Source organism: Chelonia mydas, chromosome 19 (assembly GCF_015237465.2).
Source record: "Chelonia mydas isolate rCheMyd1 chromosome 19, rCheMyd1.pri.v2, whole genome shotgun sequence".
Lineage (NCBI taxonomy): Eukaryota > Metazoa > Chordata > Testudines > Cheloniidae > Chelonia > Chelonia mydas.
Window position 1 is genome coordinate 9,288,906 of NC_051259.2, and position 23,257 is coordinate 9,312,162.

The 23,257-nt window shown below is 46.1% G+C and overlaps 1 protein-coding gene across 3 annotated transcripts; it reads right to left on the reverse strand.

The window, feature by feature from the left end:
- Window positions 1–624: 624 nt before the first annotated feature.
- Window positions 625–6,642, reverse strand: STMN1 (stathmin 1). 3 transcript variants are annotated; one of them, XM_037881950.2, is made up of 5 exons: window positions 6,487–6,642; window positions 3,967–4,036; window positions 3,031–3,203; window positions 1,873–2,064; window positions 625–1,419 (listed from the first exon to the last, which is right to left on the reverse strand). In XM_037881950.2, the coding sequence occupies exons 2-5, from the start codon at window positions 3,977–3,979 to the stop codon at window positions 1,351–1,353; spliced, it is 447 nt and encodes a 148-aa protein (XP_037737878.1). In that variant the 5' UTR covers window positions 3,980–4,036; window positions 6,487–6,642; the 3' UTR covers window positions 625–1,350. The 3 variants fall into 3 exon arrangements, with proteins under 3 accessions (XP_037737878.1, XP_007070910.1, XP_043388343.1); XM_007070848.4 differs by lacking the exon at window positions 6,487–6,642 and adding an exon at window positions 4,896–5,393; XM_043532408.1 differs by lacking the exons at window positions 3,967–4,036; window positions 6,487–6,642 and having other exon boundaries at window positions 3,031–3,240.
- Window positions 6,643–23,257: the final 16,615 nt, after the last annotated feature.

A 23,257-nucleotide genomic window follows, 5' to 3' on the forward strand; every position in this document is an offset into this window, starting at 1 on the left:
TCCTACCTATGTCTAGGTTGGAGACTTTATGGTCGTATAGCTACTTACATGGGCAATTTGCAGTTATTCCTTTACCTCATAATTAGCAGTATATATTCATAAGTGTCTACAAGACTCCTTCTAGAGTCTTTCACTTTGGAAAGAAAGCTACTGAGTTGAGTGACATTAAGTGAAATAATGGCCTGTCTCCAGTTAGACTCGCATGAATTGAGTTAAATAGGGACAACATATGATAGCTAACAGTAATTAAGGAAGTAGAGTTTTGGGGGACTATTTTGTAATGACAGCGATGGGAGTTGGGTTCCTCTCTCTCCCTTAAGCTCTAACTACTGTTTGAGTTAGAATAAGCTATTTTTGCTCACAAAGTGTAGCTCCTCTTAATTGGTAATAGGTGTAGATTGCACTGTACCACAGTTGATGTACATGGAAAGTACTGGAAGTCTTGATAATATGCCCATTTTTAAATTTAAACCTCTGTCATTTGATTAGGGAAGTGCAAGAACTGCATCAAGTTTGAAGTCACTACTTCCCCTGAAGTCTCTCCAAAAAGCTGCATGGTGACACTTGGATTGCTCACTTAGTGTTTCCAGAAAAAGTTGGTTTTAACATAAAAAGTCAGATAAGTCATGTGGTAACAAGGATTTATTTGTTGAAGTGTCAACATCCCGAGGGAGGTGGTTCTGAATTGTTTAAACAAGAACCGTAACAGCTGACAACTGCTGAGGTGCCACAACAAAGCTCTTATTGTAAGATTAAAACAATGAAGACTGCTCTAGGGAAAAAGGATGCTATACAGTATATCCAGTAGCTGGGTGTAAGAAAGAGTGCTGCTTCAGGCTTTTCTTTCTAATGTTAAAGACAAGTCTGTTTTAGACACAGTCATCTATAAAAGTTGGATTTTTTAAAATGTATTGTCATATTAGTTCCAGAAATAATTCACTTGTGATAATAGCACTGTGCAGCTTTATTAAGTCACTCAGTTACAGTAGTATCTTATAAGACTGGGACAGTCAGATTTTGAAGTGTAACAGATATTCAGCATGGAATAGTATACTACATATTCCTTTCACAAACATGTCTTACAGAGCTTATACAGTACTAGCCATCAGCCCAGTAGCAAGCTCACTGGAGTAGAAAAGGATGCAACAAGATAGCTACACTGGAAAGACAACACTTTAGAAAAAGTGAAACATGTAAGATCTCCCCTTTAGTCCCCAAAGCAAGTGTACAGTTTGGATCTAACTATACAGCTCTACATCAGTTTTTTAGAAATTCAACAAAAAAAACCCACTGGCCAATACAGTCTTTGGATATTTAGGGGAGGGGGAGAGTCATTTTCCAGAATGAAGGTCAGTCAGTTTCGTTCTCACCAGGTTCTTTGCCTTCTTTGTTCTTTCGTACTTCTTCAATATGCTTGTCCTGAAGAAAGGAAAGGTGATTGAGCGATTAGTTGTTTGAATTAGTCTACTAAAGAAACCAAGACTCTAGGTTTGTAGCAGCACTCAGGTCTACACTTCAGCTGCCAAATCTTCTGATTCCACCTTCACATCTGATCCCCAAATGACAGGGTGAATTGCAGCACACGCCACTGAAAGTTTTGAAGATCAGTGACTTCTTGCTTCCTTTTTTAAGGTGCATGAAAATTCCCTCCAGTCCCTCTTCCCAAGAGAATTACTATACGTCTTTTGGGGATTTAATAAGATATATAATCCTCTTTAGTGTGGAGACTGACCAAAAGATACCCCCCAGACCTCCAGATGTCTAATTAGAGAATTACCCCACTCTGCCATTAGTTGGTTATGTTTAGCTGGTGAGCATAGAAAAGAACATACAAGAGTTCTTCCCAAGTGGGAATTAGAACTCGACACCTACTTTCTCCCTCAAGCGCTCCAGTTTAGCAGCCATTTGTGCCTCTCTGTTTTCTTTGTTAGCTTCCATTTTGTGGGTCAGCTTCTCTTCTGCCATTTTGCTGAAGTTATTATTTTCTTCAATTGCTTTCTGAAGCACTTCTTTTTCATGCTCTCGTTTCTCAGCTAATTGCTTCAAGACTTCTGCTTCATGAGACTAACAAGATAGACCATGTATGTTTAGACACAAGACAGATGAACTATATAGCAAGGTACCCCAATTGTCTACATTGGAGACAACATTTTCTACTGCCGATTTCATTTGTGACTGTAGTCTTAACACATCAGGCACAAATCCCCAATGCCTTCCTTCTCTACTTGCCCAGATTCCATCATAGTTGATTACACAAGAAAATAAGTTCTTGCAGTTAAGTATAAGAATCTAGTAAACTAGATAGGTTCTGAAAGAAAAAGGGTACACTGCTGCCAAGTTTTCTGGATGATTCTGTCCTCCTCCTGTCACCGTACGTCTTAACATGAAGCCATGGACACTAGAGACTATGCAAAACTCAGATATTACGTTTATGTTAAAAAGCCTTCACATTTATGGCCCTCCTAATTATAATAATTAGGAATTTGAAGCCATGTCTCAACAGCAGGTGCCATGTCTAGTCCAACTTTCAACCATGGACTTTGTATTAGGAGTGTTTCAGAGATTTATCAATAGCCAGATTTTTCTGGGAGAAGGAGTCCAAGACTTTCCCCATGAAGTAAGAGGTGGGAGGAAGAATTAGAAGGAAGACAACCTTTCAGTAAACTTTAGGAGATCACAAAGTAGCAGTCTCTCTCCCTATTATATGTCCCACCACCCCCATGTTTGGGGCAACCTCCTGAAAGGTCACTTTGGGAATGAAGTTCAGGTCTTGCAGATATATTTAATACAACTGAGTAAGAGCTTTAGAAATTTACTGCAAGCCATTTAACAAGCAAACAATCTCCTGCTCTTTTGCAGCGCTATGCTAGCATGTGAGTAGCTAGCTGGTTGGCCAAACTAACAAGTGCCTATATTAAGACTGAAAGTCCTGCAATATTTTAGATTTATCAGAAAGGGGTTTTTGTTGGTTTTTTTTAAAAGTGAGTTTTACCTGAGTGGCCTTTTAAGCTACTGTTACTTTGGATTTACCTTACGTCTCTCTTCTGCAGCTTCCAACTTTTTTTGGATTTCTTCCAGTGAAAGATCCTTCTTCTTTGGAGGGGAGAGGGGAAATTCTGGGACTGCTTCTTTTGAAGGAGGACTAAGTATCAGCTCAAATGCCTGCCCAGATGCACGCTTTTCCAGCTCCTTCACCTGAATATCTAAGAGAATGACAAGACACATCGGTACTTGGAGCCAACTTAAGTGTTGACTTTGCTTCATTACACATGATTCTTAGACTTAGATAACGCAGCTGTCTAATGAAGACAGTTTAAAATGAGCAGATTAGCCTATTTAAAGCAGCCGCATAAGCCAACAATACATTTGTTTCTTAAGTCACATAGCCACAACAGTATCTGTGCATCTTTACACATTAATTTATCCTCACAACATCCTAGTTAGATATGCAAGTATCCCCACTTTATAGATGGAGAACTAAAGGACCAAGATTAAAGAACTTGCCCAAGGTCCCACAGAAAGCTGTGGTAAAGCCAGGCATTGAACCCTGGTCTTCCAACGCCCTTTAGCCAGCAGGCCAGCCTTTCTTCCAGAACTTCAGACTATGTTTCTCAGGACAGAGCACAAATGGCTTCTAAACTCCTGCAGAACTGACTTTGTCTGCTTATAGGATTTAGGGCATCACACGCACATTTTATAGTCACTTTCATCAGCCATATCAGATAGCATTAGATTAACTGAAAGCCATCTGCTAACAGACAAAGCTTTGTGTGTTTTCACATGCATTTAATTTAAAGTTTTCTAACCCCCGCATTAAGAGACAGTAAAACAGTACTTTGCTTACTGCTTATTTAACATCAAAATTAGGGTAGTGAAGGAACTTCCCTTTTATTGAAAATATTTACAAGTTATTGAGAAGATACAATACAGGAATATTCAATAAAGTGTTCTTAACACATTACATACCAGAAGAAGCCATGACTAAGAAGGTAGATACCAGAAATGTGCTCTGGAAAGACTCGAATCAGTGGAACCCCTAAGTGATTAATAAATAGTCATTAATTCTTTGACTAGACAACCATAAGAGTTAAAAAAAATTGTTTTACACAGCAGAATGCAACACCAATCAAAATCACTATGTGTTACAATAAGAGAATACTGAAGAGGCATTAATTACTACAACCGGATGACCCTTGCGGTCCCTTCCAACCCGATGATTTGAGAGTTTGTGGCCAATCTAGGCAGTTGGAGAAGTTTCTGCTATTCTAGTGCCTCTAGGCCCAGTTGATCCGAATATTTTCGGACCTTGTTTGCACTTCTAAATTGCAAAGGCCACAAAGTAAGTGTTTAGTCCAGTAATTTCTCTGCCCCCACAAAGGGCTACTAATCCTGCTTTTTCACCAAAGATTAAGTCATTTCATAAACTGAGGAAAGTAATATATTTTAAATTTCAGGGGTGGCACTATAGTCCAAAGGAAGTAGATTCAGGACTGCAGCCTATTCCAAGTTTCAGAGAATTGCAGTGACAATTTAGGCTTAGTCAGCACCATATTTAAGACTACAATGAGACAACTAGACATTAGACAGCTGTCTCTCAAGATACTTTAAGTTTGGTTGTTCTTGTGCGACTAGGATCAAATTTCCCTTATTTTTACGCTATGACTGATACCCATCTACTGAAGAGACACCAAGCCACATTATACAACATGCTCGGAGCATAACCATTTTGTAACACTTAGCTCTTAGAGTCATTTTCCACCCATAGATCTTAAAGCACTTTACAAAGGTGGACAGTATCATTATCAGTTTCAGAGTAGCAGCCGTGTTAGTCTGTATTTGCATCATTATCCCCATTTTAATGGGGAAGTGGAGGCACAGAGGGGGAACTGACTTACCCAAGGACCCAGCAGTGCAGTAACAGAGCCAGGAATAGAAAACTCAGATTTGAGTTCCAGTCCTGCATTCTATCCAGAGGATCCAATGGATACAGGCCAGCTACAAGTGCCTCCATTTACTCATGTACAAAAATGGGTACAGTCCCACTGATGTTGACTCTGTTTAGAATGGTTATTTAGAAGCCATTAGATGAAAAGCACTACATGATACTCTACACTTTTAAAGATAGATAGCTGAGCCATTTTCCTTAATGTCAGATATGACAGCCTCACTAAAATAAGAGCAGAGATCACTGCAAAACCACAAAAGCATGACTGATAGTTGAGGTAAGCAAGACAGCTATGAACAGCTGGATTGTTAAATAGCGAAGATTAGAACCAGAACAATAGCTACAGAGGGGCAAGGACAAGGGCAATAGTACGGGGGGGCGCCCCCTTTGGAGGCAGAACAGACGGCTGGTGCTCTAGAAGAGTAATGGTGGAACAGTCTGGCTATTGTGGGTAAGCGGGGCTGTGGGGGGCAGAGTGAAGAGCTGACCCCCAGGTAATCTCCAGACAGTGCATGGGACAGGCTATAGCTCATGGGGCGGGGCCAGGACCGGCCCCCCAGTTGGCCCAATCGAGATGCCCCGGACGGGGCAGGCAGATGCCCCACGTAGCCACTCAGAAGCGAGCGTCCCTTGAAGCCCCGCCCTCGGCAGGCGCGTTTCGAACAGCACCGAATTCAAACCGCTGGAGAGCGCGCGCAGGGGCTAAGGGGAGGGGGCGGCGCTAACTGTAACATCCGGGCACCTGGGTACCCCCTCCCCAGCCACCCCTCCCGCCCGTTTCACCTGACACGGGCCCCCGCCTTTCGCGCGCCAAAGCTCCTCAGGCGGCAGCCCCTTCCTCCGGGGAGCCTCCCCCGGCTCGGCCCCTGCCCTGCGAGCCGGATTCGCTCCCTTCCGCGCCCCTCACCTCGCAGCGAGGCGGCCCCGGTCCCCGCTAAGGCCTCGAGGGCGGCCGAGCTGGCTGGGCACCGCCCCCTTCCCCGCGAACAATGGCGGGGCCCTGTCAGAGGAGGGAGGGGATCGGGGACAACCGCCGCTGCCTGAGCCCACCCCTCTCCCCCTCCGTCGGGAACCGCCCCGGGCCCCCCGCCCACACGGCGGCGGGGACAATGGAGCCCCAGGCGGAGGGAGGGGACGCGCCCCGCCCCGTCCCCCAGCTCATTGTCTCCCGCAGCCCCGTCCTCTTTGTCAGCCCCGCTCCCTCTGCGCCGCGGCACCGCTGTGGGGGACCGGCCGCTCCCTTCACCCGGGCAAAGCGCGGAGCCGCCGCCGCCTCCTCGCCCCAAAGCGGCCGCGGTCCCTGACGGAGGCTGACCAATTCCGCGCTGTGGCGAACACAGCGCCCCGCATTAACCCCGACCATCCCCTCCAGCGCCGATCCGCACCGATGGGGGGGGGCGCTCCCGCGACCGCCGCCCACGGGCACCCACTCTCCCGCCCTCGTGGGTGCCCTTGCGGGCACCGACCCCCTGCTTCCCCGCGCCTCTCCTAGGCGCCCTCTGTTCTGTCTCCCCTCCCCCTGCCTCGCTCCGCTCGCCCACCTGCTCCGTCCGCGCGGCTGGCCACACTCAGCGCTTAACCGACCAGCTGCTCACAAAAGCGCCAAACAATGGCACGTGACCAGCCCCGCCCCGCCCCCATTGGCCGAGAGCGGCGGCACGTGTCGCCCAGCGGGGGGGGAGGGGGCTCGCGTGCCCCCTTCGCCTGGTGCATCGTGGGAGCTGTAGTCCACAAAACAGGGCGTGGGGGCCAGTGCGGGAGGGTCGGGGCCGGACCCGGGGCGGGTGAAGGTGCTGGGGACAGCAGGGGCTGGGGGCAGGAGGCCAGGGTCTGCCCCCGCTCGGCTCCTCCGCGCGCTGCGGCACGCGCCCCCCGCCTCGGCCTCACCGTCCCCACGTGTGAAATGGGGATAACGGGACTCCCTTTGTCTCCTGCTCCCACCCCTGCCTCTGCCTGGGCTAACGCTGTGCCAAGGCTCCGTCCCTCCCAGCGCTCCCCGAAACCCACTTGCCCCGGGAGGATCCCAAATTCCCAGGCACGTGCCAGCCCCAGCCCTTGCAGGGCAGCAGCAGGAAGGCTCTGCCCAGCGCTGGGGCTCCCAGGCTGTCTGGGGCTTTGTCCATCTTTCAGGCGGAAAGTGCTCGGGGCAGGGCCAGATCAAGGCTACAAGGTGCTGAGAGACCTCAGCTTCCCCCCGGGGTGCTGCAACCAGCTGCCTGCCTGGGGAGCAGGGAAGTCAGTGGGAATTGAGGCTGCCCCGACCCATTGAAAAGGGGGTCTCAGCACAGCAACGTGCCCTTTTTGTGCCTTGCCGGTTGGGCTGGGATTTATGATAATGAATACCTAATTCAGAGGGGAGTAGTCCAGCTTCATTCACTAATGTATGTGAAATGCTTTGAGAAACCTTCATGGGAGATGCTACAAAAGGGCTAATTATTATATGACATGTGCTGTCATTTCTAGGAAGCCATAAATGTACCTGTTACTTCAATGCGAGTGAAATATAGGAAACAGAAATCAGAGTGAAACAAAAGCAAGGAGGAGTCTGGTGGCACCTTAAAGACTAACAGATTTATTTGGGCATAAGCTTTCATGGGTAACAAAGCCACGATGCATGGAGTCTGAAGAAGTGGGGTTTTTACCCAGGAAAGCTTATGCCCAAATAAATCTATTAGTCTGTAAGCTGCCACCAGATTCCTTGTTGGTTTTGTGGATTCAGACTAACACAGCTACCCCTCTGATACAGAGTGAAACATGCACCCCCAAAACAATTTACAATCTAAAAGTACCAAGAGGTAGTATAATATGATAAATCCTTTGCACTTCGACAGTATCTTTTAGCCCAAGGACTCAACGTGCTTTGCTGAAGCTTCCCCTAAGCCACACATGCCTGTGAAGGAGGTAAATATTATCAGGGTGCAATACAGTTAAAGAACAGCATACAGCCTTCATTGATGGTTTTTGTTACATACAGTACACTTGGATTTGTGCAGTTACACTGGAAACCCGTGCAGCCATGTCACCAGCCAGCTAGTCCGATTTCTTCATCCATAATGATTATTTTATAATTACGTTCATGTAGGCTGCTTTAAGAATCATCCCTATTTGTGTTCTGGGGTACATTATGAACAATTCTGGTTCTGAGGTATTGAATTACTAAGCATAGCTAAGTGGTTCATTCCCAGACGAACTTTGAATGAACTAGCTGGGTTTTAGTGTGTTCTTTAAAAATTATTTCAATATGATTCCCTTGATAATTTTTGTGATCCACTCATTTAAATTGCATCAAAAGTCAATATGCATGAGAGGTAAATGACCGGGGTAGAGCAGCCTTAATGTGTTATGAGCCAAGCTCTTTATTTCAAAGGCTTTGTACCTGTAGTATTGAAATAAGAAGGTTTTATTAAGGGGATCCACCCCTGTTGTGCATACTTTAAAAAAAGGATTTTACACACATTAAGGTAGGTTAATATTGTGACAGAAAATTATAAAGCTTTCAAAACACAAATTATTTTAAACACTTGCTCTGTTTTTTGTGTGTGTGTGTGTGCTGATCTAACGTCTATTTCCATGGAAACAGCATCCAGCAGCAGAGCTGTTAGAACTAGGTTTTCAGCTGGATCGGCTAGCTCAGCATAGCAAGAGCCATTTTTAAGCAGTATTTTAGAGCTGATTTTAGGCTCTAGTGGCTAGTGTAATGTTTCAGTTTTGAAAGAGGGTCCATCTGCCTGACCATTCAGGAACAGACCCGGTATACTGGGAGAAACAGGGCAGGTGCTGCCCCATCGACAGGGTGCATCACTCTAAATGCTAGCAGCCACATGTTACAGTGCAGCAAGAAACAGCAGCCAAGGGGCTAGTTATAAAATATATATACATACTGATCATTTTGAAATAAAAGAAATATCTCAAGTGCTGTGATTACACTGCTTTAAATACTGTTTGGAATGTCGTTGACCTGCTGAGAGCTTGTCATTCCTAAATCAAGTGTTCTTTTATTATTATGTATTAATTATTATTATCCATATGATTTCAACAGTGTGTTAGGTGCTTGTATTTTAAAGCCTTTTAGTAACAAAAGGGAGCTTGTCATGGGGTGATCTCAAGAGTCACAGGGTCAATGACTTCCTGGGTTTGTGGGTTTTGATTGGCATTCCGGTCACTTCCTGGTGCCAGGCCCTCAGCAGAGACATGAAGAAATGTCATTTGTACCTCCTGCAAAAGGAAGACGGGGTGGGATCCCACTGCCAGTAACTTGGGGCCAGACTCTGTGCCCAGATTCTATACATCTTCTTGGCTTGTTTGCACATAGTAAAGAACTAAAAATAAAAAAAAAGGTCTGAGACTAATTATTTTTGCTTTAAAGCTCAGATGCCTTTCCTATATAACCTCTAAAATTTAGAGACAGCATTGTCCAGTGGCTAGGGCCCAGTTCTGCCTATTTCCTTCTGCGTCACATTGGGCAAATGACTTCACCTCTCTTTGCCTGCCAATCCTTTGTCTGCTTTGTTTATTTAAACAGTACTCTGTTTGGGCTAGAACTATCTTTAACTATATGTGTGCGGACAACACCAACACAGTAGAACCCTGATCTCAGTGGATTCTTTGGCCCTACCGTAATACAAAAAAAATAAATAATATTCAACATGTATTTCCAATTTCTTACAGCATTCTCAAACATTTACCTTTTGGGATAAAATGTCTCATTTTTGGTCTCCCCTCAGAAGCGATTTTAAGTTTCATAAAACCCATTTGTTTGTCTGGGGCTGGGCTTTGTCACTGCTTGGCTGGGGATCTCCCAGGGAAAACGGAGTATAGGAAAGTCAGGCATTTAATTTGCATTAGACCATTGTTTAGAGGCATTGCTAGTGGGAGACCAAGCAGATTCCTCTTGAGCTCAGTACATGCCAGCAGCTTTTGGTTGCAGGATTCCTTGCAAATAAGAACAATCTTTCCGTTTATGTCAGGCTTTCCAAAAAAGTTCGCCTTTCGGAAGAGAAATTTCCCAATGAAAGGTCATAGTTTCTGAACACTGTAAACTACCAAAAATCAGGGCTCAAAAGTGAATATGCTCTTTCAAGCCTAACTCTAACCAAATCAGCTAACGAATATGTGCATCTTGGCAGCAAGAAAGGACAATGGCACAGCCTGAGGAGGACATTGCAGGATGCAGAAAGGTGTCCATGGCCTTGTTTATACTGGGGATAAGATTTGATTTCAGCAACTGGTGGCTAGCAACCAAGGTCACCCTAAGGGTAGCTGCATCTGCTTGAAACCAGGCTCAGTTCCACTCACGCAAATCAAAGCTTTCCTGGTCTGATCTGGGCGTTTGTACCCGTGCAACTACGGCAGTAACTGGCCACTGATTGCTGAGACTGGGGCTAATTCCCAGTACAAACAAGACCTTAGGCCCCTCAGATGTTTATTGAACACCCTGAACTCTCATTGATTCAATGGAAGCAGGAGCAGGCTCTTTGTCTTCCAGCGGAGTTGAGGGTGCTCAGCCCCACCGAGGATCAGGCCCCTCAATGAATCATTATAATGGGTGTTCAGACATCTCTGCACTTGCGCTCAGTTCCTGGCAGGATTGGGCCCTTCATTTCCCCACCAATCAACCTGTGAAGCATAAAACCCCATGGGACCAGATTTTCAAAGGTGTTTAGGTATCTAAAGATGCCCATAGGCAGCTAGTGGGATTTTCAAAAGCACCTAAGCAAGTTAGGTGCCTGAGTCCCATTGAAATCGCTGTGCTGTGTGACCATTGACTTCAGCCTGAAAATGGACATCATTACACTTACCTACTTCACAGAATCAATTAATGCTTGTAAAGCTCTTTGAGATCCTCGAATTATAAATGTAACATAAATACAAAATATTTCGAGGCAATTTACTTGGGCACTGCCTCAGGTGCACTAATAATATTTAGCATTTATAATCTAAGGGTCTCAACGTACTTTTAAAAAGGAAGGTAAGTACCACTATTTAAAAAGGAAGGTAAGTACCCCACGAAGAAACTGAGACGTTGTGTGACTTGCCCAAGGGGACACATCAGGTCAGTGGCAGAGCTAGCAAAAAGAATCCATGTCTCCTGACTCCCAGTCCTGTACCTTGCCCACTGGACAATGAGGCCTCTCCTCAAAAATTGTCTGAAAGCATAAAAGACTGTATTAAAATAGTTAGGTTTTTCCTGTAACTGGTAACTGCAATTTGTATTCTTATATGTTTCAAGGTCTCAGCTGGAGGACTGTTTGTACATGGAATTAGGACACAGTGATCAGATTTAGCATGAAGATTAAAGATGCTCCTGTGATGTACTTATCAAAACACCCCACAAAGAGACTGACATAATTAGGCGACAGCTCAGCCCACGGCAGCGCCTTTAACTTGCCAAAACATTTAATTTCCAACAAGAAAATGCACTTTTTGAGTATTAAATTGCCATCCTTACAGTGTCCGTGGTAGATGGACTGACAGATATTTGGTTCATTATGCAGAGAATGCCTTAAAGCGCCTTTGTAAGTAATATCAATGGCAGATATTTTCTACATTTGGACATATTAGTAACTGTGTCTGAACTAGGAATCAGAAGGGTAGCCGATGCATGGAGTGGAAAATACAGCAGCAGGTATAAATACACAGCACATGAAAAGATGGGAGTTCCACTCTGATGAAGTGGGTTATAGCCTATGAAAGCTTATGCCCAAATAAATGTGTTAGTCTCTAAAGTGCCACAAGGACTCCTCGTTGTTTGAACTAGGAATGTTTGTTGATTTCAAAATAGAAATCCAGTACATGCTTTCTAATGTATTATTATAACTGGTCTTAAAATTATCTTTAATTTTTAATGATTTTTAATATGGTCGCCTGCTAAGAAAGACATGGGAGCTAAAAGAGATTCAGCACCTAAAGTTAGAGAGAGGCGGCCTGGTTAGAGCAGGGGACTAAAGTCAGGATTTTCTTCCCAGCTCTGCCACTGACCTTGAGCAATTCACTTAGGCTCACGTCAGCCTAACAACTCCCATTAAAATCAACAGAAGTTGGGCTCCTAACTTTGAGGATCTGGGCCTCAAATCTCCCCGTACCTCAGTTTACCCATTGGCACAATGGTTATAATAATACTTACTTAGGGTAGCTCACAAGGGTATTGAGAGAGTTAATTAATGTTTGGAAAGCACATTGAAATCTTTGGATAACATACATTCCAGACTATCATCCTGCACCAGATAAAGAAATCAAAGAATCTGCAGAATTTGCCAAAAACTAAGACTTTCAAACAAGACTTTCAAGGCGTGATTCCCACTCAGAGAGAGTTCTTCAATGAGTGAAACAGAAATAGTTTGGAAACGATCTGTATATGCTAATCAGGATCTATTTGCTTATGTATATATTAATATTAGCTTATTTCTTTCTTAGTTTTTTGAGACTATTTGGTATCTTTATGCTGAAAACATGAGTATTAGTAACGAAATGCTTTCTTTAGGATTAAATTTTGCCTTTGGCAGTAAGGCAGTCAATACTCTTGGATATGGCCCTGGTTAGAGCAGTAGCTGGGGAGTTAGGGTTCTGGACCCAGTTCAGCGACAGACTTGCCGTGTGCTTGTTGGAAACCCACTCAACCTTTTGTGTGCTTCTCTTTATTCCCCCATAAAACAAGGATAGTAATAGCACCTCATTAACTCAGAGGGGGACCATGTCGGTGACAAAAGATATATAAATGCAAATTTATTATTATTATAATATATGGGCACCATGATCCTGAAATTTCTTACCCTTCATAAAAAAAAAAAAAAAATCACGTGACAGCTGTTGCTTAATGCAGTGTTGGAAGGTGCTCAGATGCTATGGAGGGTGGTATAAAAACCTATATTGAACAGAATAGAACAGTACATTTAGGATTTTATGAAAATACTCTTCTGCCTTTTCAACACTTTCTGGCCCCCAGAAATGGCTATTGACAGAAAGTCCCTGTACGTTATATAGTCACAGTAGGATCCTGCTTGTTCTCATATTCACCTTAAGTCTGAACTCTATGGTTTTCTCTCTGGATGAAATTCAAACCCTCCACATAACTCCTAAGTAACTGGGCTCTACGCTCAGCTACGCCAATCTATATGAGATTCTACATAGTCACAGATTTTGTGGCCCCAACCGTCCTCAACCATTATGCTAGCCAATGCAAAGCTGGCATGGAGATCCCCTTTCACTGAGAGCACGGAGTACAGATGAAGGCCCCCCCTTCCGTTTCTTGGCTACTCCCCCTGTCACCCTAGTCCTGATCTTAGGAGATATGCAGGGACTTGCACCAGCTCTCTGCACCCTGGCTGAATTTCATCCTGAGCACTTCGCTTGTCAAGGAAGCCCCTGAATAACCAACTGCTGAAGGTTCAGAAATGACCACTGGCTCTTTCAGGGCTCTTTCAATAACGGAGCAGCAGGAAGAGAAGAGAGGAGATAATGTTTTTTTGTGAGCCGACTTGAGGTGCACTAATTAGATTTCAAGAGTGTCAGAGTCTCCCACTTCACCTGGGATACGGAGCAAAGGAGACAAGGTGAATTTGACAACACAGAGAATAGCAATGCATACAGAAGCCATAAAATATTCAACAGAGAAAGAGGTTCCCGTAAGAGATTTGCTCTGGCTCTTTGAAAATGAAATGAAATGAAATAAAGACGTTTGGTGTAGCACTAATTATTCCCCAGTCCCTAATTAGACTCTGGGATTCAAAAGATGGGTTCAGAAGTAGAAGAAGCTCAGCAAAACCCATTGTATTATTAATATTTTCTCGGCATGATACCTTTAAAAATGCCACCTCCCTTTCAAGACAGAAATTTACGTTGCAATAATGGGAGGGGTTTTTAGATGGAAACCCTCTTAAAGGTATATTCCTGGTAAGTAAGATCATTCACATTATCGATCTGAAATGGCAGAAAAGACCTTAGATTGAGTCTACTCCAATTAAAGTAAATGGCCTAGACCCCTGGTTCTCAAAGCTATTTCACATGCAAAATTGGTGGACAACCAATTGGTAATACAATTTGCTTTTTTTACGGAAAGATCTGTGATGTGAGGAGCAGAATTATTTAAAGTACTGACGTGTCTGACTTGATCAAAGCAGACAAGGCAAGGTGAAATTGGGCCAATATCAGATTTGTAAAAACAAGCCTTTACGTAACCTAAGAACCCTTACACTGCTGCACTGTGGTGGTGCAGGAGAACCAGAAAACGAACTTATTGTTACATGTATTGCACTAGCATAAGGAGTCTATTCAGGGACCACGACTCTCAATGTGCTAGGTGCTGTATAACTGCAGAATGAAAAGTTGGGCTTGTCTCAGACAGCTTGGCCATTTAAGTAAATCGACTAGAAGCTGACTATAAAGAACGGTGAAATGGATGTCTGTTTTCGTTGGCCTAATATAAAATAATTAAACAGCTCAACCTGTGGAAAGTACATTTGATCTTTAAAATGTTTTCAGTTGTAATCCTGAGTGTAAGGTGTTTTAAAGATATGATTTTATACTTTAACATTTATTTTAAAATACAGTAAATTTCCCTCTTGTTCCCACCCAAAATTCTCTCTCTAAATTGTTCAGTTCTTGGGTTGACTTCAGTATATATCTTAACTAGAATTATTTAAAACAATAACAGTCTGGAAACAATATATCCAGATCTCACTTTGTTTATTACTAAGTTTGATTTTTTTTTAAATTGAACATTTAATAGATCGATGCAAAAATAAACACAGCAGTCTACAAATACTGTAAAAATATACAAACAAATGCAACCTTAGGCAAGGAGCATTGTCATATCTTGAGATCCTTACCTAGCAGATAGAAATGTTGCATGGAATATACCAGCTGTGACAAAGTTCCTGCTCTACCTTGGTGGGTCTTGCGCTTATTGGTGGATTTGCTCCCCTTGGAGCTTCACAGCAGCCCTCAGCTTGGCCGTTTTTCTGAATTCACAGTCCAGGTCAACTCCTCCTGTGTCTGACCAGGAGTTGGGAGGATTTGGGGGGAACCCGGGCCCGCCCTCTACTCCAGGTTCCAGCCCAGGGCCCTGTGGAATGCAGCTGTCTAGAGTGACTCCTGGAACAGCTGTGTGACAGCTACAACTCCCTGGGCTACTTCCCCATGGCCTCCTCCCAACACCTTCTTTATCCTCACCATAGGACCTTTCTCCTGGTGTCTGATAATGCTTGTACACCTCAGTCCTCCAACAGTCCGCGTTCTCACTCTCAGCTCCTAGTGCCTCTTGCTCCCAACTACTCACACGCACACCACAAACGGAAGTGAGCTCCTTTGTAAAACCCAGGTGCCCTGATTAGCCTGCCTTAATTGATTCTAGCAGCTTCTTGATTGGCTGCAGGTGTTCTAATCAGCCTGTCTTAATTGTCTCCAGAAGGTTCCTGATTGTTCTGGAACCTTCCCTGTTACCTTATCCAGGGAAAAGAGACCTATTTAGCCTGGGGCTAATATATCTGCCTTCTATTACTCTCCTATAGCCATCTAGCCCAACCCTGTCACACAGCATACTGCTACTGTACATTCATATAAATCATCCAGAAAGGCATTTACATGGTTCTGCATAGCATAGCATGAATGTGAGTGCTTCCTTTGCATAAAATATAGACAACCTATGAAATTCAAATCGGGTTCTGCCCTCAACGTACGTATTTTAAGATGCAACCCCAGACCTTTCCCAGTGGCACTCAACTGGGCACCAAGCCTGAGCGGTAGGAATTGAATCTGTTCTGTGCTTTGCAGAATTGGGCCCATAATTAATGGTTTTTCTGTGTATTTGAAAGAGACATTTTTAAAAAAAATCCTTCTTAGTCAAGTGAGCACAGCTGGAGAGCCCTGACGTTTCCGTATCACAATACAATGTACCTTCCTGCTGTCCTCTGCTGCATTAATCAACAGGACTGACATCTTGGGGCGTCAGTGCAGGGGATGCTGGGGGAGCCCAAGAGATGCCACGCTGTCAACTCCCAGGGCACTGGGGCCCAGAAGGCATATTTCTCTTTTGGCCTGAAAGCTGCACATCATGCAGGGGGCAGGCTGGCGTCTGACGCGGTCGGTTTGGGGCAATCCCATACCATCTGATCTGCCTGTGGTGGCAGCAGCTTGGGCTGCCACTGCCATCCCTCCTCCTCCTCCTGCAGCTGCTGCCTGTCTGTCTCTATAGCAACTGGGGCAAAGGCCCCATCCACTGGGGCCTGGACCTAGGTCTCAGCCCCCTCCCGCCCCATCCCAGCCTGGTGGGCCAGGAGCCTCGGCTTTTCCCTGGCCAGATTTGTTCGTCTCCAGTAGCAGATGGCCAGGAGCAGGTCGCGTGGTGAGTGGCCGATCATGTTTCCATTAAAAAAGAAAAAAAAAAAAAGACCTAATTAACTTTCCCTTCTCCTCAGCCCGGGGTTTGGCAGCTCAGCCACTTTCAGGAATCACCTCGCTGACCTGTACGAAGCTGCTTTACTCTCGGAATAAAATGCTGGCCAGCCAGTATCGGCCGTGCTGCCTCCCTTCAGCAAGGACAGAGAGATGCGGAGGGGAGGGGAGGCAGGGGCACGAAGCCGTGTCCACCCCCTTTTTTAAGGAAATGGACGGCCGGACAAATTGGCCAGGTGGGGAAGACAATCCGGCAGGGCTTTGAACCTTGTACGTTTGCAGGCCTATGATCACCAAGGCTGTGTGCATAAGGCTAAGATGAAGCTAAGTTTCCCCAGTGCCATCCAAGATTTTAGGGAGGGTTGGGGGCCACTAACTGGGTTTAGTGGGTGCCTCCTAACATGGGGGAAAGCACTGGGTGGATACTCGAGAGAGCTAGGTTCTATTCCCAGCTGTCACTGCCCTGCTGTGTGACACAGGGCAAGTCATTTCATCTCTCTGCGTCTGTTTCCCCTCCCCACCACCCTCTATCTTGTCTATTTCAGATTACAAGCTCTCTGGGGAAGGGTCTGTCTTTTACAGTGTGTGCAAGTGCCCTAGCACCGTGGAACGCCAATCTCAGCTGAGGCCTCTCGGCCCTAGTATAAAACTAATAAATAAATAATGCAATAATAATAAACGTTTTTGGATTATTTTAGCCTCAGCTGATCCTATGAAACGTAAAGAGAACCTACTCACCCCTAGGATTCTAAAGTAAGGGACTGGTGCCGAGTTGGCTACATTGTGAAGGCTACCAGATCCGGGCCCTAGAGGCCCTAAATCTGGAGTGAATTTCACAGTCTATCACTCAGAATGCTCTGCCAGCTCTTCTTGGGATAGAAGCCCTGGGGACAGAGGCTAAGTGCATTGTGGCTGATTGTAGTGGCTATGACACTGTATTGCAAAAAGCTGGCTAGTATATGGGCGTCACTGGATGGGATCTATGCTGCCCACCTGTGTGTCATAGGCCTTTTACTGCTTAGAGCTAAGAGAGATTCTCATTTAACGCAAGTGGTAGAAACTTGCTCTTTTTGGGAAAGAAGGATCTGAGTTTTATCCCCTGGTGATGCTCTGATATTCCAAGTGTCCAGGGTGTGTAGCCTAGTGAGAACAGGAAAGCTCGTACAATAGATGACCATGGATTTGATACAGATATCAATAAACTAGATTTTCTCTTACCTTCACCTCTGTGTGATTTTCCAAGGCTTTGATGCTGCGGTAAAAATCAATATAAAACCCAGTTTATAATCATTAAACAGAGAATGAGGAATTCCGCTCTGGGAAGTTCTTTAAGGGATTCTGCATTGTTTTTAATTAGGCGCCATAATGCTGCATGTTTGTCCAAATGGGCCCCATTCACGCAATCTGATCCATGCAAATACACTTGCATGGAGCCCCTTTGGAACTAGTTGGGATTTGCATGGGCATCCAGATCAGTTTGCCGTGTCAGGGCCTTCATACATTGTGCTCAATCCAGACCTCAGATAAAGTCTTGTCTTTAAAAAAAAAAAAAAAAAAACCTCTCCCCAAAAGACAATTCAAGGGATGTTTGAACATATATTTCAATTTATTTTATTGAAATCAACAGGGAACCTTCAGGTGAGTAAATGTTCGCCTCGTTTCTCCTTTATAAAGAATTAAGCTTTCAAAGAAACAGAGGATTCTGTTGCGGGCACTGGCTGGTAGATACAATTCACTGGGTGTGTGTATGTGAATTCTATATCGAGTGATCTGACAAGGCTCAAGGAGTTCTCAGGCTGGGGGAAGGAGTACAAGATACCAGAGGTTAGGATATTAAGACCTTCAGTATCTAGTCTGTGCTGACACTCAGATTTCAGCTGCAGCCCAAGTCACAGCAGCTGCTGTGAGACGCCTTTGAAGTTAGCATAGGTTGGGGGCTGAAATTGCTCGGCAAAGATAAGCCAGGGCTTAAAAAAAAATTTATTTCATTCACAGCTGAGTGATGTCTTAAATGAGACTGTGAGGCGAATCTAAATGGGCCATTTTTTTAAAAGCTGCTTGTTTGAATATTAAAACAGATCAGAAATCATTTTTAAATGCCTAGTTTAGCCGGAAGCTAATTCCAAAGCTGCATCTATTACACAGGCGCACCCACAAGCTCTTTGGGGCGAGGACTAGCTTTGGCCCCACTCCTGCAATCGGATCTGCTAGTGCTGACCCTGTAAGGAGCCTCTGCACACCAGGGATGTTTATCTGTGCAGCCTGTACCGCACTGAACGTGCTGGTTTTAAGGGCCTGATCCAATGCCTATGGACGCCAAAGGCAGTTTTGTAGGGCTTTGGAGCAGGCCCTAAATAAACAAACGCACCACGGAATTTAAAAATCTCTGTGCTGTAGGGAGAATAAAACATGGCTCCAGGCCCACCCCAGCAACGACCAAGAGCCGACGACCCTGCAGTGACTGGCGTGAAAAGAGTTAGTGGGTCACCGCCCATTTCTGATGGGGTAGGTGAATGTAGCATAAACCCCATCACTACAGCGGGCATGGATTTTTCCATCTTGCTGGCTTTCTCAGCAGAGGAATCAAAGATGGGATGAGCCCTTGCACTTTACTCTTCTTCCAATGGGACCATCTGAACTAAGCTTTTCCTCCTTGAGGCGTTTCCCCTAAGGAAGGGTTAAGGCTCACTGGCAGGGTGGAGTGGAGTCAGATGGCTTGCTGTACCTGGTTTGTGGATACGCAGAGGGCTTCAGTCTTTGGAGCTATCAGTCCAACACCTAATTCAAGTGGTAAATTCATACTAAAATCAAATAATAATAATACTTTGATATTACATAGCATCTTCCAGCAGCTGATCTCCAAACACCTGGCGCAGGTGGGGAAGTCATCTATATTGTACAGGTGGGGGAACTGAGGCACAGAGCAGTTCAGTAGCTTACCCAAGGCCACAGGGGAGACGGCAGCAGAATCAAGAATAGAATCCAAATCTCCTTGTCACCCAATCTCCTAGCTCTAACCACTAGACATCTCTAGAGGGTACCTCCCTCCACACGTGTGGCTGGCATATACCACACAGCAGCTGCGCACACAGTTCTGTTCTATTGTCTGCAATCATTCGATTTATCGGAGGCTGAAATGTGAACGCAAGCATCTGTCTAATAACTGACTGATGGCGGCCAAATTAAAATTCAAGGCTACCTTGGAGGGAAAACAAAGGTTTGGGAATAAAGCATTAATCAAAGCAAAATACTCTGCCCAAAAGGCTCTGGGCTGTTGGACCATTTTACCTTTTCTCCTGGTTCGATTTCATTGGCCTTCAGGATTTTTGCCCTCAGAGACATGCTTCTCCTTGCCACACAATGAAGCACAATTCAATCATCATCTTCATCCACGAGTCCTCTTGTAAAATGCATCAGCTAATGAATGTCCGTATTAGCAGGAGTACTTCAGGCCCCTGGGGAGCTCTGAAAAATGAGATGCACCTTCCACACTGTGACAAAGCGGGACTGTTCTTAATGTTTCCTCTGAATATTGTGGGGGTGCCTCAGTTTCCCCTATGCAGTTCTTAAGTATCTAGGTGGTGGGATAAGGGTGTATGATCATTGCAGAGCCCTAGAGGGCAGGTGTGTGCAGGCGTCTGGACGCAGAGAATGGCTGACACCCTGTTTCCTGGCAACTGATGGCCTGGGCCCTTCCCCCCTGCAGGGTGAGAGCCTAAAGGGTTGGAGAACAAAGGAATCAGGTGCCCTCCTGGCCCGGGAAAGGGACAAAGCCCGGAGGGGGCAGGGCTGGAGAGAGTTTGAGTTTGGGGCTGGCTGGGGACATGGAGTGAAGTGCAGACGTGGTTGTCTGGCTCACTGCCCCCGCCAAATGGACCCGGCTGAGGGGTCCTGTTCTCTGAACCTACAAGCTCTGTTTTAGACCATGTTCCTGTCGTCTAATAAACCTTCTGTTTTACTGGCTGGCTGAGAGTCACATCTGACTGCAGAGTTGGGGTGCAGGACCCTCTGGCTTCCCCAGGAGTCCGCCTGGGCGGACTCGCTGTGGGAAGCGCACGGAGGGGCAGAGGATGCCGAATGCTCCGAGGTCAGACCCAGGAAGGTGGAAGTTGTGTGAGCTGTGTGTCCTGAAGACAGTCTGCTCGCAGAGAGGAGACTTCCCCAGAGTCCTGCCTGGCTTCATAGGGAGCAGTTCCAGAGCATCGCCTGGGGACTCCGTGACACACAACTTTTAGTTCAGAAGGTAACCCTGCCCTATGAAACACCCACCACCTGAGCGCTACGGGCCTAGGCTGTCTAGAACTTTTCAAGTGTCAGGATCGTAGATGCACTTAAATAACATGCAGGTCATTCCCTTGATCTTTAACTGTCCTGGTGAATTGTTTGAGCCATCTAGATAGATTTCCCAGGCATGGTGATGGGCACACTAGAAATGGCACGGTAGTTAGATCGGATAAGTTCCTTTCTATATTAGTTTCTACAGCAGAGAGGTGTGAGGCCTAGGGGGTCTGATCCGAAGCCTGTTGAAGTTAATGGGGTCTTTCCAATAGGCTTTGGTTCCATTGGGGCCTACTGTTAATTATAATCCTCAGCATTACTCTGGCCCTAGGTTTGGGAGAACTTTTTGTTAAGACAATAGGGAATGGATCACTTGATAATTCCCTGTTCTGTTCATTCCCTCTGGGGCACCTGGCATTGGCCACTGTCAGAAGACAGGATACTGGGCTAGATGGACCTTTGGTCTGACCCAGTATGGCCGTTCTTATGACTTGGGGTAGGTGTTGGGTTCTGACTTCCATAACCGCAGTAGTTCATGTCCGGGGAGTTGGATGGTTGGGCAGCTGAGTGGGTCAGCGATGCTTGTCATCAGGGGAACGTAAGAGGGTTCTAGTGGCTGGTGAGGTCTGGGGGCTTGGGAGGTTCAGACAGCTAGAATGGGGGGTAGGGAGGCCCTGACTACTGGATGCAGGTTGGACCGCACAGCTCATCAGGCAGAAGTATGGAGGGATGGGGATAGGGGGCTGGATGCGTGGGGAGGGTTTCCCTTCCCTGCACCCTCCAAAAATGTGTACGGGAGATTCAATGCATCTACTCAGCACAGATCCAGGCCAGCCTTGCCCCTCTCAGCCACCTGTCTAACTGTGTGTGTCCCCCAATGCCCCCCACCCCTAGCCATTAACGGAGTCGCACTCTCTCTCTCTTTCACACAGAGAGCATTCATCCCAGGAGCATGTTTCTACACCTGCTCCTTATGGCCCGTTATTGATTCTGCTGTATTTCACCATTGGCTTTACAGTCAGGTCGGCTGGAGTGGGGATGAAAAGGCAAAGAGCCAAGGCTTGCTGCAGTGCAAGGATGGGGAGATGTACAGAGCCCACCCTCGCAAGCAAAGGGCTGAGCATTAACCAGGCAAGTGGGCTTGTTGGGGGTTTAGCCTGGAGGAAGGGCGACATGATGGGGCTGTAGTCACAAACTAGGGGGTGGTTAGAAAAATCTCTCCTGGACCCGGGTCCTGTTCTGGATATGCCCATGCCCATTCTGGAGGCCTTGAATAGTCCTGACTCAGCAGTCAGTGTAACTGGACTGGGGCTGACCTCGAAGTGTAGATAAGGACAAACTGGGTTTTACACAGATTGAGCCAACTGGGCCGTGGTGCAAATCCCGCCTTGCCCTTGTCAGTCCAGGAGCAGCTGCACCGGATGGCTGGCCAACGAGAGCTGAGCTGGGGCTGTTCTCACTGTGGGGGTTCCAAAGAGCTGGCCACGTACCCCATCGGTACTATCCTTTTAAGAAAACAGCTGGCTGCTTGTGAATGGTGTACGTCAAGGAAACAGGCTTGATCCAGCCCAGCGTAAGGCAACCACCAGTTCCCAGGCTGCCTGCCTCAGTCAGTCCCTCCAGCCTGGCTAGGAACTAAGCAGATGACCTCCTTTCTAGGCAAGAGGAAGGATTCCTCAACAGCTAACTCCAGCTTGCTGTAACCCCTCCTGCATCTCCATCTCCCCTGCCAGCTTCTTCTCAGGGAGGGGAATGGTTATATAGGCACTAGAATCGCTCCAGCTGAAGCGGATTTCCTGGTGCCCCCATTAGCTCCTTCCTTACCACGCAGCTGCATAAGCCCCATCAGTCAAGTACAGACAAGGCCTCAGTGCAAAATAAGCTTGTTTGAAAAAAGGCCCCTGGGGTTCTCACCTCCTATTATTGGCCATGCCTGTAACATGGGAAGATGCTCCTAACAGATGCCACTGAACACGCATCTGCTCCTCAGGGCAAACGTAGGTGCTGAAGGTGCTAAGTTCGGCAGAGCTGTCTCACCCCCTTTCACTGGAGCGAAGAAACCTCTTGGGCCTGGAGGAGAAGCAAGCCAATCAACCCACCAAGAGAGAGAAAATGGCTTCACTTCATGCCAGATAATACTTGTTTTTTGTGCAGCATCTTCCACACAAGCTGCATCCCAAGGCACTAGAGCTCAACAAAATTTAGAACTAGCATGTAGCTAGAGAGGACCAGGAGTGGGGCGTGAGTGAAGCTAAGAGGGGTGGGCAAAGGGGAGAGGAGACGTTTTCAGGCCAGATTTCCACATGGATGGCGACTCAAAGATACAGGAGAGGAGTTCTGGATGGGAGGAGCTGTAGAGGAGAAGGCTCTTGCACCACAAGTAGCCAGAACCCATGAGAGAAGAGAGGGGAAAGGTCAGTGCGAGCTCCGGGGAGGGAGGCGATGGAGATGCAGGAGGCCAGCTGGAGCGAGAGTAGGGGAGTTTTCTCTCCTATCTGCAGTTTGGAGCTGGAACCTGAACTGAATGAGGAACCAATGGAGCTATTTGGGGGCAGAGGGTAACGTATGGTACTTTCATCCAGGGATCTCAAAGCACTTTTCAAAGGTGGCAATGACCACCCCCATTTTACAAATGGGGAAACTGAG

Excerpts from the sequence above, each read along its gene's own strand:
- STMN1 (XM_043532408.1), bottom strand. The coding sequence starts at position 3,225 with ATGTGTCTTGTCATTCTCTTAGATATTCAGGTGAAGGAGCTGGAAAAG. Across the intron at positions 2,065-3,030 it reads CTGCAGAAGAGAGACGTAAG|TCTCATGAAGCAGAAGTCTT; the intron begins GTAAATCCAAAG and ends CTATCTTGTTAG. Across the intron at positions 1,420-1,872 it reads TGGAGCGCTTGAGGGAGAAA|GACAAGCATATTGAAGAAGT; the intron begins GTAGGTGTCGAG and ends TCCTTTCTTCAG.